Below are 12,955 nucleotides of genomic sequence, written 5' to 3'. Positions count from 1 at the left end.
CCTCCCATAATGGAAATGGTGCCTATTATGCAGATTCCCTGATACATACAGGGTCCCCAAACTGAGGTCACCCTTGCTGGCCTCAGAGTCAAAGGGAAGGCAGCAGGCAGCTCCGAAGCAGAAGACAGAAGTGTTAGGAGAAGGCAGACTCGGGCTCCAGGGTAGAGGTGGCCCAAGGGGCTGGGCAACATCCTGTGCAGGTGCTTACCCATGGGCCTCAGCGGGGAGCCCTGGAAGAGCTCGTAGAACTTGGAAAGGTACATGACCATGCTCAGCTTGTCTGGCTCCTGAGCTGATGCCATCTCTTTTCCGGTGGTCACTGGAGGGATCCCAAATTCACGTTCAGCCACGTCAAATGCCAGCTGGTTGTTCTCTACAGCGTCATCTTCATTCAGAGAGTCAAAATTGCTGGAGAATCATTACAAGGTGAAGAAGTTCAGGGAGAGGTGAGAAGATGTCTAACCTGTGAGGAGCACTGTGGGCTGATGCTCTGCCAGGTTCCAGAGACCCCAGCCCGTGTCCCAGAGTCCCAACCACCACCCCAGACCTGAAGAGGCTGGCCCCACCCTTCTCAGTCTGGGAGGAACCAAATCAGACAGGCGCCATGATCATGCATTGAGCCTGAGCTGCTACCCTAAGAAAATGGAAAATTAATAAGCTACTTATTATCATTTCCCTTCTGTTTCTACTTTTTAATTAAAAAAGCATTTAGGGTTTTTTTTTTTTTTTTTTAAGAAACCAAGTTATATACACCACATAAAGTAAAAAGTGGGATTCCCATTTCCTCCTCATGGCAATCTTGATTCCTAAAGGTGTGGACCAATGCCATTCGGTAATTTCCATCAGCCTCTTCGGATGGATTTGCATTGGCTGTGAGGCTATTCTGCTGTCAATATAAACATTGTCCTGCTTTGGATATCACAAAGTGTTTCCGCAATGTAATCTTGTCTTCCCAATGACTTTGCCATCATTCTACCCTTATCATTCTACGAGGAATCTAGAGCTCCCAGAAACAAAGTGGCTGCCCATCTACACTCAGCTAATGGATCTGGGTGTCCAGCACACGTCTTTTGGCTGTAAGCCCCTCATACTGGCGCCCAGATTTAGGTCTTGCCCTACTTCGTCTCTTGGGGATAGAGCTCTGATTGTTCACATTGCCAGTGTCTGCTAACTGGGGTGAGGGCAGGGGGAGAAGGCAATCATTGAGCCTGAGCCAATTTTTGTCCTTATGTATTAGGGTCACAGATCAAACCCATTACCGATGAAACAGTCCGTGCAAAGGGAAAATAGCAAGTTTAAGGAAAATCTCAAATGGAAAACATGCAGAGAACTATTGATCCAGGTGTGGGGTGTCTGCATTCAGCCAAGCAACCTTGGTGTCTCTCATCTCCATGGCCCAGCATGGGCCCCAGACTCACATCAGATCTGGCCGGAATCGGTGGATGATGGCACACAGGGCCAGGCCACTGCGCCAGGATGTGGTCAGGTTGGTGACATTGACGTGCCGGTAACCCTCGGTTTGCTGCTGGCACCAGGTTAAGAGCTTGCTGGGCCGGATGTCTGACTCTGCAGGGAGGGAGCACAGGCAGTGAGACCTGGGGTGACCTCAGGGGCTTGCACCAGGGCTGAGAAGCAGGAAGAGCTGCAGAAAGGGAAGGGGCTGGACGTGGGTGCAATTCCCCGTGGGCTGCTGCTTGGGGGCCTGATCAAGAGGATAGCTGGAGGGCAAGATCCTGGGACAGGAAGTTGTTCCCCAGTAGAGTCCCTAAGGCCCACTGTTGCCAGGTCCCAGACTGGCGGCTGGAATGCAGATCCTGTCAACAACACAGTCATCTTCTAGGGGAGGATGACGTGGTGCTACAATAGAGGGAGATGCATGGGGGTGTGGGAACATGTGAGGGGGTGGGCCCCGTGGTGGCCCAGCAAGGAGAACTCTGCAAAGAAAGGGTCCAGGGATATGCATTTGAGCTGGGTCCTGGAGAATGTCTAGGAATTCATCGGACAGAAGAAGTCATTCTAAGAAAATGGGACCCTGTCATGGCAAAGAACCTGGAAAACCCTGCTGTGTTTGTGGAACAGTAAAAGAGTTTATTAGAGTCAACAGTCTATTGGCAGCAGGGCGCGGGGTCTGTGGAGAGCTGGGTTTGCCTAGTGAAGGAGAGGCAGCAAGGCCTGGACAGGCAGAGGCCGCGAGTGTCTCTAGGCAGGAGGGACCTGAGGGAAGCTGGATGCTGGGGAAGTTCCTCACTGAATCACCCTGCCCCTGACATTAAGCACCCGCCCCTGCACTGTGTCAGGCCCGGGAAGATCAGAACTACGAAGCACTTGACACTTAGGGAGATAAGACCCTACGTTGGAAATGAGGGAAGAAAAATAAGACCTGTGAAATGATCCCCCAGGCCATCTTCCTGTGCTAAGGGTTCCACGCCCATGAACCCTAACTCTCCAATGGTCCTGCCCCTCCTGCTCTTGGTCAACCTGATGAAGAAGCTGAAGGACAGAGAGGAGAGGTGCCTGCCCAAGGTTTCACAAGCACAGGTTGACAGAGGCACAGTTTGTCACCATACACACTGAGCAGGTCTCCTTCTCCCCCCCAAAGCCCATCCTGGTGACCTGGTCAGGGCTGCTTACCCCGCCTGGAGAGGCTGATGGACCTCCTCACTGAGTCCACTCTCTTGAGAGGGTAGCTGTCCAGCTCCTTGGTGATGTACAGATGCTTCACCTATGAGCAAAAGAGGCTGCACGCTTGCCCACCATCTCCCCCAAGTCCCCATCTCGGGGCCTCTGCATACAGCCCAGCCCTGCTCACTTCCTGCCCATCCTTGCTTCCCTCCAATGCTGAATGGCAGGACTTTTAGCAAGGGAACCCAGGGCACCTGAGTCCTAGACAGGGACCTCAGTTATCCCCCAAATGGTGGGGGGTAGGTGAACATAGCTAATTGGCTGATTTTAAAAATCCACACCATTCTTAGTCCTATTGACTGAAAAGGTTGGGGGTTGTGTGGCTCTGAATCAATGGGGGAACAGTGGACTCCAGAATCCCAGGTGGTGAAGAAGAGAAGATATTTGGCCTGGTAAATTATTTGAGAAAATCATGATCAGTATTGCATGTGCACAGTGACAAATTAACACATGTAAATATATGCACATACATGAATAAATATGTATACACACAGTACATTTTTCCAGCTCTCTTCTGTGGGGTAGAAAAAATGCTGTCTATATCGCTCTCCTGGGTCTCCTAAGGAGAAGAACTGGTTCCACCCTTGGGCCAAGAGGCCTTACTGGCCTCAGTCCCAGGAATGTGCTAAGATTTTTACGAGACCCTCTCCTCCCTTCCCCAGTCTGACCCAGACAGGGACCAGGAATGGACTTACCTGATGGGGCCTGACACAGTGGGAGTTGAGGTTTGGGTACCGCGTCCCTGGGTCCAATGTGTACTGCTCAAAGTTCTTGTTGATGTTCTCCGGGGTGGTTTGAGGTAATAGCCGGTACAGACTTTCTCTGAAGAGAGGCAGAACCCAGAGGTCAGGGATTACTCTGGCCCCCTCAGGCACTTGTCCCCACCTTCTCCCACCTCTCCCATCCCCCTATCCTAGGGCTTCCAGATGAGAATGTGTAACTCTTCCCTGAAATGCCTGGCACTCCCAGTTTTGAGATCTGCCACATAGGAGGGCCAAAGGGGCCAAGAGGAAGGGATGTGTGGGTGGCAGGAATGCTGGCCTCCTCCCTGAGAAGGCTGGGAACTCAGGGCTGGAAGCGCAGCAACCTGTGGTTTAGCTGTGACCACCACTTAGTCCTGCTGCCTGCGGTGGCCTGTTCCCCAAGGCCACAGACTTCCACACCCAAGACCATCAGCAGCCTGTCTTCCTGCCAGCCCTGCCTTCTCCCAGTTCACCAGCTGTCACAGCCACGTGGCCAGCACTGGGGTCTGGGAGGAAGCCCAATATCTCAGCCATGGGAGAGGGAGGTCAGAGAACCCCAACACTGTTCTGGAAGATGCCCTTAAATAAACCTCTCTGGGTGTTGGGTGAATGAGCAACATCAGGGAGCCCCAAGTTTATGGTTGCCCTAGATGAATATTTTTCTTTGGCATCCAGGGCCTAAGACCTTGGCCACCAGGAAAAGTCACTGAAGAAGGGAGATGATGATGGATAAAGTGTCCTTGGGGACCTTGATGATTAAACCAGGCCACACATGGGAAGGCAAATGAGCACGAGACGGAGTTCCTAGGTACAGCCAATCTTGCTCTGTCTCCTGCCTGATCTTCTGACCCCCTGACCCCCCAGCTAGGAGTTCTGCTCTAAACCTCACCTTTCTGCCAGCAGCTCCAGGGGAGGGGTGCCCTGGTCCCAGCTCTTCACCATCCATGCTGTGTCAAAGGCTGCCAGGAAGCCACGGGCGCAGCCTGTGCCCATGGGCCAAAATGGCTGCAAGAGAACACATGCAAGATTCTGGTTGATACTCATGACTGCCAGCTTCCATCCCATTGTCAGCCTGAGAAAGGCAATGGTGGGACAATGAGGGGACACAGCAGCAGCCCTGCTGACTGTACAAGGCCGCCCTAATTACAGAGGGCTGTAGCGCAAACTCAACTGCAAAGGGCGCTAGGACATGAGCCAGCAAAACTGCTCAAGGGCTAGGAGAGAAGGACACGTCATGGAAGAGTGGCCCATATGCAGGGAGTCTGACCATGGTCCCTCTGGAAACAGTGTGGACAAAACTCAGGGGCTGATGAAGGAAGAGCCCATCTGGTTTGGGTGTAGCACAGAGCACGGCAGGAAGGAAGGCTGGGAGGGACATTAGGGACAGTGGGTGTTGGATGCTCAAATACAGAGCCAAGGAGAGTGTCCACGCCCAATGGTGAGTGAGGACCAGTTCGGCCAAGCTGAGCCCAGCGAACTTGTTATGAACACCTAAAGCACGTTTTGGACTCTGACTCTGTACCTGGGATCAACACATAAACGTGGTTTGATCCGTGCTTACATGAAGATAAAATTTTATCCCTTCTGAAAACATCCATTCAAGCTAAGGATTCTGATACTGGCAGGTTTGATCAGGGAAGTCATGGCTGGGAAACCACACTGGGGCTCCCAGGCTTCTCTTGCACCCTAAAAGATCTCCACATTGAAAGATCACAAAGGGCCACTCACATGAGTGAGGAGTCTTTGCCTGGCTCAGGGTACACATGCTCTGAGAACAGCCCAGGCTGCCCAATTTTGTACTTCAACAAAGAAGTCAGCCTAGCTAGGCTTGGTGGCGCATGCCTTTAATCCCAGCAGCTTGGGAGGCTGAGGCAGGAGGATCACGAGTTCAAGGCCAGCCTCAGCAATTTAGTGAGGCCCTAAGCAATTTAGTGAGACCCTGTCTCTAAATAAAATATAAAACAGCTGGGGATGTAACTCTGTGGTTAGTGCCCTTGTGTTCAATTCCCAGTACCAAAAAAAAAAAAAAAATCTGGAGATGGGAGAGAAAGTGCTCCCACCCACATGCAGGCAGGAGGGTTCTTTGGGATTCAGTGAAAGGGCAGGCTTGGCGCCAGGTGGCCCTGGCAGAGTCCTGACACTGGCTGAGCCTGTCCTTCCCAGAGCTGTGTGACAGCAGATGCTGCCAGCTGGAGTTAAATGCAGGGATCTGTCTCTTTGCAGGAATGAGAGGCTCCACACACAAGCGTTACCTCGAGCAAGCTGTCACCCACGAGGGCCACCAGCAGCTGGTGCGACTGACGTTCACGCACCAGGGCTGCGTTCTCGGATGCGTACATGGAGGTGAAGTCGAACATGGCCACATCGGGCTGCCCATAGTGGTTCATGGCAAAGTCTAAGGATGGCAGCTGGTAATTGGTGGCAAAGTCTGCAGCTTCCCTGGCGTAGGAGAGCAGGTTTTCCTGGTTCACGTTCTCGGCACACAGCAGCATCTCTGTGTCGATGTAGTCCTAGGGAAGATCAGAACAGTGCAGCAGCCTGCTCCTCTGCAGGGTAGGAGTCACATCCTCTCTAGGCAAAAGGACTTGGCCTGGGCCTACACAGTGAGGCTAATCAAAACAGAAATAGACAACCAGCATCGAGGGAAGAGGGAGGCAGCCAATCAGCCAGCTGGGAGGGTTAACACGGTTGTGATTAAGCATCAAATTTGGCTTGGAGCTTCCTGGCATCCAAGGCAAAAGGGAAATGTGATATGTTACAGGGCTTTCCTTATCAGAAAGAAGGAAGCATAGCTATTCCTCGGGGGAGGTCATTTTTTCCTGGCACTAAATTCTAAAAGATCTGTCTCACGTAGGAATTTTGACAGCAAGCACCGAGAGTTGTAATGAACAGTGTACTTGATAATGGTCTTACAGCCAATAAGAAACACATTCCTCATGACTGGTTCTTGCGATAACTTCTAACACAATTAAAAGACAAAGGAGCAAGTCAGTAAGTGTGATTTAATAATGGACTCAGCTAAGCTAATGTGATCCAGATACGTTGCATTGAGTAGTCAAAAAGACAGGGGGGTGGGGTGGGGTGCTCAGCATAACACTCAAACTTTCTTTCCAGAATCAGATACTCCTTTCCTGAGAGGCTGAGGGCTGCTCATGGCTTGGCTTTGCTCTTAGGGTGTTCATTATTCTACTTCCCTGCGTGGGGTGGAGCACCCTGAGCTTAGAGGACGAGGAGGTCCAACCATCCTGGTGGTGCACCATAGGATGTCAGAGAAGGAAGAAAGCAGTGTAGACCAGACCCAGAGACTAATCTGCTCATCAGGTGGCAAACTAAAAGGCCATGTTCCAAAGATGACACAAAAAAACATGGCAGGGCATGGTGGAACACACCTGTAATCCCAGTGGCTTGGGAGGCTGAGGCAGGAGGATTACAAGTTCAAAGCCAGCCTCAGCAACTTAGTGAGGCCCTAAGCAACTCAGTGAGACCCTCTCTCTAAGTAAAACATAAAAAAGGTCTGGAGGTATGGCTCAATAGTTAAGTGCCCCTGGGTTCAATCCTGAGTACCCGCCCCCATCCTGCAAAAAAAAAAAAAAAAATCTCATATTGCCTCATAGAGTGAAGAACTGGCCCATAGGATGGACACAGGCTTTGCAGTCAGCAAGGGCAATGGGTCAAATTCCACCTCTGTGTTCATTAACTATATTGGGCAAGTCATTTAACTTGGTGCTGAGCCTCTGTTTTCTCATTCTAAAATGTGAGTAATGAAATCTACAACACAGAGCCACATGAAGACTGAATGAGACTACGTACGTGAAATCTCAGGCCCATGCTTGGTATGTGGGAAGTGAATGGAAATGGATGAAAATGCCTGTCCCCAGTAATTCATGGGGACATGAAAAGTGGCATGTGGTGAAATGCAACCCCTATCAGCCCAAGGTGCTGGCATGAGCTTTTGCAGGTCCTAAGAGGCTCAGCCTCACCTGCACCCACAGTGACCTCCTGTTTCCGTTTTCAGAAGAGCCATCATTCAAACACCTTGTTGGAGAACTTCTAATATTTCCACACCCACACCACCATTCCCCAATTGCTCCTAGCACTGGTCCGAGAATCCTTTGTCGGTCCTGGTGTTGAGATGGAGTTGTAGTTAGTTGGGGTTTTTTTTTTTGACACCTGTTCTTGGCCTCCCTGGAAGGAGTGGTGATGAGAATCAGGAGGACGGCACGGAGGGGGCACACGCACACCTCCCCTCAGAACATGCCCGGGCCCCCTCAGGGGGACCATGAGCTACACGTGGTGCCACACTACAGTGAAGATACTGCCTGGTGCAGACCCCAATCAGGAACGTGGGGACGTGACAGAGGGAGCAGACCTGGGCTTGGACCTGGGTCAGAGCCCCCCTGGTGCTGCTGTGGGGAGTCCTGGGCAAGGAAGTTGGTGGCAGAACCCTCAAGAGGAGGTGAGAACAAGGATAATAAGGAAAATCAGGGCAGAAGGGCAGGGAACGGGGTTTTAGATGAAGTGGGCAGGCCTGGGGTGGTTGTTCTAAAATACGGTAAAAGTGGGGCAGGAGGACACATTTGGGCCTGATTTTCCATGGCCTGTGGGAAAGACTGAAGGGAGACTAGATGCTAAATTAGAGAGATGGGACAGTGGGGGAGGGAAGCCACAAAAAATGAGTGAAGGGTGAGGGATCCAATAGGAAGAAGAGCTGCCCCATTGCTGAGCTGGATGGAAGAGAAGGTAGGCAAGGCCCACCCAACCCTTCACAGGAGGCAGGGCACAGTACAGAGACAGCCCAGACGGGGACCCATGCCACACTGTAGTGAGAATTGCCTGTGGTGACCACAGCCTGAGTGGGCATAGGCCAGGGAAGAGGGGCCCGGGGAGGCTCTTGCTCTTGGGGCAAGAGAAAGCTCAACACAGCTGGGATCCCAGAGGCAGGGTTTCTAGAGGAGAAATTTTACTCTCCCTTTAAGAACCATGAAGGGAAGCCCAGGGATCAGCTGGAATAAACAGGGACCCAGGTAAGGGAGATCTCTTGTCCAGAGGGCAGTCAGTCATTCAACAGACACTTGTGCAGCACCTATGGCACCAGTAGGACGACGCTGACCTACATAGGGAGAGGATAATGAGGACAACTTGTCCTTTCTCTGGGGGCAAGAGAAGAATGCCAATGTAAGTGGCTGGGTAGATGGGCCACACATACGCTGTAGAGTTGGCCGGACACCGGAAACTCAGGCCAGAGCTCCTAATCCCAAGCAGAGTCCTGTTCTCCCATGTCCAGCCTATGGCCTCCAATTTCTAGATATGAGTTTGTGCTGTGGCCCTTGAGGCCCTTGGCACCATCTCAGGAGGTTGAGGAGTCCTCTGGGGGAGGAGAGGCCTTGGTGAGGTCATCACAGGCCTGGGATCCACTCCCAGCTCCCCAAAGCCACTGTGCAAGCAGAGCAGATCATACTCTGGGACCTGCACCATGAAACAGAGCCCAAGATGGGAACATGGAGGGGCTGCGATGACTGCCAAGGAATCCAGCCACCTTGAGCAACATGTCATTGCCTGGACAAATGCCCTGGGATGACCTGAAGGTGACCTTAGCATCCCAGGAGTGTGGAGCACTCGGACAGTGAAACGCAAAACCCCAGTCACACTTTTCCTGGAGCCCAGGCCCTCTCCGGCAAAGGTGCCTACTGCACCTGCACCCTGCACGCTGGCCCTGCCCTGCACTGCTCCTGACAGCCAGTGCCAGACTCAGGGGGCAATCAGGAGGGCCAGCTGTAGGGCAGCAGGAAGGGGTTATGCTGCCTCCCCAGAATGAACCCTGGGCAGTGGACACCAGCTGTTGAAGCCCGGTGCTCACACCTCTGAGGGTATGCTCAGCCAGCCTCACTCAGCAGCTGCCATCTGCAGCCTCCATCCACAACCCTGGCTCTCAGCAAAGACCTGAGCCAATGTGGAGGAGACCCAGGGGAGGGCTGGGTTACAAATGCCACCCGGCCAGCTGCCAGCACAGGCTGGCGAGAAGAGAGGCACATTCTTCTCTGACAAGCAGCAATGAATAGTCACCATGCTGCTTGGGCTGTAGGCCAGCATCAGGGAGCAGGCTGACCTGGGGCTGCACGATGCTTATCTTGAGCATGCAGTGGTGGCGGTGCAGGTGAGAACAGGGGCTCTGGGAGGGCTGAAACCTGACCAGAGGAGCTACCAGTCTAGGGCCTACCACTCCATGTGCCTCTTCCCTCCAACCCTGTTACTTGAAGATGCAAAGCCACAAAGCAGAAGCCAGGAAGCCAGCAGGACAAAAGAGTGGGTGTCCAAACAAGACTGAGAAGTTATGGAGGGAATCTGCAAATCCATCACAAGCTAGGTGCTCCGTGTGTGCGTATGTATGTGTACATGTATGTATGTATACATACTCCACTCAAGAACCCTTTCCGATAGAAATCATTCCTATTTTGTAGACAGGATGACTGAGTCTCAGAAAATAAAAAATGAACAGGTGATTATGAGTTAGTATGTGGCAAATAGTGAGCTTTCCCCCATTCTATAACAAGGGGACACAGCATGAAATTTTCAAGTGAAAGCATCTCTGTGTTCTACCAGGACAATCAGCCCCCATCTGTCTCCATGTGACCTCCCAGAGAAGGACCAGGGTAGGTGAAGACTTGTTAGTGTGGACTAACACCAGCACACAGCTCTGCAGAAGCCCTCTCCAGGCCTGGGCGTGGCTCCTTTACCCAGAACTCAAGCAACGCAAAGGGCGAGGAATGGGGGAAGTGGGAGGCCCCTTCTGTCTCCTCCCTGTGCTCAGTTCCTGGCAGGAGAGTGTCTTCTCCCACACCTGCTGGTTTTGCCAGCCCAGGTCACAAAGGGAAAGGCAGGTGAGAAATGAGCCAAGGTACATACATTAATGATGACACCTTTGTCCAGCAGACTCTGCTTCTTGGCAGTCATGACAAAATAGTGGGTGCTGTCCTTGTAGTAAACAATGTTCTCAAGATCGATCCCTGAAAAGAGAAGTGTTCAGACCGAGGTTACTTCCCCAAAGCCGGCTGAGTGCCGGGAACTGTGTTTTGTCTCATTGCAGGTCTCATTATTATTATTATTATTATTTATGTAAACAAGAAAATTTATTTTCATACCATTCTAAGGCTATAAGTCCAAGATCCTAGACTTAAGAGATCTCAGGGTTGGTTTCTACTGACACCCATCCTTAATTTGCCATGGCCACCAAGGATGGCCTTTACCCTGTGCAGATGTATTTTTTTAATTGGTTTTATTATTTTTTTAAATACACCACACAGTGGAATGGATTACAATCCTTATTACACATATAGAGCACAATTTTTTTGTATCTCTGTATATAAAGTATGTTCACATCAACTTATGGCAGGGCTCATTATTTATCTGCAGAATCTTCATGCAAGACCAAGTTTAAGACACAAGGCTGAGAAGATGAGAGAGAACCCAAAGTTACCTGAGTTTTACAGCTAGCATTTATAATCACAGAAGGACATTGTTGTTGTTGTTTTAATTCACAATGTGCATGGGGGTTGTGAGCCAGTATTTCTAGGGTGGAGCTGAGCAAGATGTTGCAGAAACTGCTGGACCTGGCCATGGAAGCTAAACAGCAACACAGCCAGGATTTGAATCTGAGCCTGTGTGGCTCTGAGCACTATCCACTGTGCCCTCCATGTGGCTAGAGCTGTGGAAATTCTCCTCAGGCTACACTAAGGGATGCTCCTACCATTTCCCTCCTTGTAAGTGAAAACCCAGGTGCAGCAGTAGGAACAACTCAGATTAGAGGCCAGGAGAATATTTATTTTGCACTTTGGGTTTCTGCAAAAACCACACTGAGAAATGAGAGCTTAGTCAGTTGTTCTCAAAGTGTGGTCCCTAAAAACACAGCTTATCAGCAGCTTATCCAAGACCTACTGCATCAGAAACTCTGGGGATGGGGCCAGCACCCAGGGTTTTAACAAGCTGTCGGGGTGATTCTGATGCATACTTGAGTGGGGGAACCATTGCACTAGTTTATTTGAAGGGAGAGAAAGGAACAGACACCTGGAGACCCATCCGCACGCCACACAAGGGAGTTGGGCTGGGCAACTGCAGGGACCTTTACTACAGAGGAGTAGGGAACAGCCATGAATGCAGAGGACCCCCAAGAGAACCAGAGGAAATGTCGCTGTCTCTGTGTGAGGGCACTTTGTGAAACAACGGCCCAAGGCGACAACCTCAGCAAAGTTTAAAGGAAGCACATTGAAACATTCAATGTCCCGTCAGAATTTATTACTTGGTGGTTTAAATATCTGTTTTCTTGGCTTTGAGGGAAAGGAAGTGTTGGAGAATTTTTAAATAATCCAAAAGGATGCAAATGCTGGAAGGAAATATTAAAACTCAATAAAGTTATGCAACGGTGGGGAAACTCAAAGGGTCACTGGATGCATTTCATTGTGAACAGCGAGAGGCAGGCTGGTTCCAAAATTAATCTCATTCCTAGAAAATAAGTTTAAAGACAGATTCAACAGAAACAGTCTCATCTGCAACAGTAAATCGTGAAAGGTTTAAATCAGAGGTCAGCAAATATTTTTCAAAGGGCCCAATGGTAAACATTTTTGACTATGTGATCCATATGGTCCCTGTTGTAAGAACTCATGGAACAAGCACGGTTGTGTCGTCACCAACTTTTACTTAGGGACATCAAAACTTAAATTTCATGTATCAAAAAATATTATACTTGTGATTTTTTTTCTTTAGCAACTTTCAAAATACAAGGTCATTCTTTGCTCAAAGACAATATAAAAACATGCGGCCAGCCATGGTTTGCCAATCTGGGGCTTAAAAGCAGTGACACCTACTTGGTGAGATGTTCCACTGCCCCCAAAACTGACCGTCAGGAGGGCTATGTTGAAAATGTGACATTGAATGAGAAATACGGGCGGTATCTTAAATGTGACTCTGAGTGAGCTGTACCGGGGGTCAAAAAGCACATGGCTTACCTCCAGCAGAAGACAGCATTTAACATTGTTATCACACTGCCTTTTGAAGGGAAAATACACATTGTTAGTCAACTTAAAAAAAAAAGCAAGAGCTGGGGATGTGGCTCAAGCGGTAGCGTGCTTGCCTGGCATGCACGCCTGGCGTGCACGCGGCACTGGGTTCGATCCTCAGCACCACATACAAACAAAGGTGTTGTGTCTGCCAAAAACTAAAGAAAATAAATAAATATTAAAAAATTCTCTCTCTCTCTCTAAAAAAAAAAAGAAAGAAAGCCGGGTGTGGTAGCACACACCTGTAACCTCAGCAACTCAGGAGGCTGAGGCAGGAGGACTGCAAGTTCAAAACCAGCCTCAGCAACTTAGTGAGGCCCTAAGTAATTTAGCAAGTCCCTGTCTGGAAAAAAAAAAAAAAAATATATATATATATATGACTGGGGATGTGGCTCAGTGGCTAAGCATCCCTGGGTTCAATCCCTAGTACTTACCCCTCCACCCAAAAAAAAAAAAAAGGAAAAAACTACCTAGGAATTT

The 12,955-nt window shown here is 50.2% G+C and overlaps 1 protein-coding gene across 18 annotated transcripts in view; it reads right to left on the bottom strand.

The window, feature by feature from the left end:
- Positions 1-12,955, bottom strand: part of Mical2 (microtubule associated monooxygenase, calponin and LIM domain containing 2) — a 215,805-nt gene that overhangs the window by 102,805 nt on the left and 100,045 nt on the right. For all 18 annotated transcript variants that reach the window (XM_048788346.1, XM_048788357.1, XM_048788356.1 and 15 more), the window contains 7 exons: positions 10,329-10,429; positions 5,678-5,935; positions 4,315-4,430; positions 3,378-3,504; positions 2,632-2,722; positions 1,419-1,566; positions 209-408 (listed from right to left, as the gene is read on the bottom strand). In XM_048788346.1, the coding sequence (XP_048644303.1) occupies positions 209-408; positions 1,419-1,566; positions 2,632-2,722; positions 3,378-3,504; positions 4,315-4,430; positions 5,678-5,935; positions 10,329-10,429 (1,041 nt within the window). The remainder of the gene's footprint in view (positions 1-208; positions 409-1,418; positions 1,567-2,631; positions 2,723-3,377; positions 3,505-4,314; positions 4,431-5,677; positions 5,936-10,328; positions 10,430-12,955) is intronic.

This window comes from Marmota marmota, unplaced genomic scaffold, assembly GCF_001458135.2.
Source record: "Marmota marmota marmota unplaced genomic scaffold, marMar, whole genome shotgun sequence".
NCBI lineage: Eukaryota > Metazoa > Chordata > Mammalia > Rodentia > Sciuridae > Marmota > Marmota marmota.
Note: the sequence above shows the minus strand (reverse complement) of the source record. Positions and strands in the feature narration are given on the sequence as shown.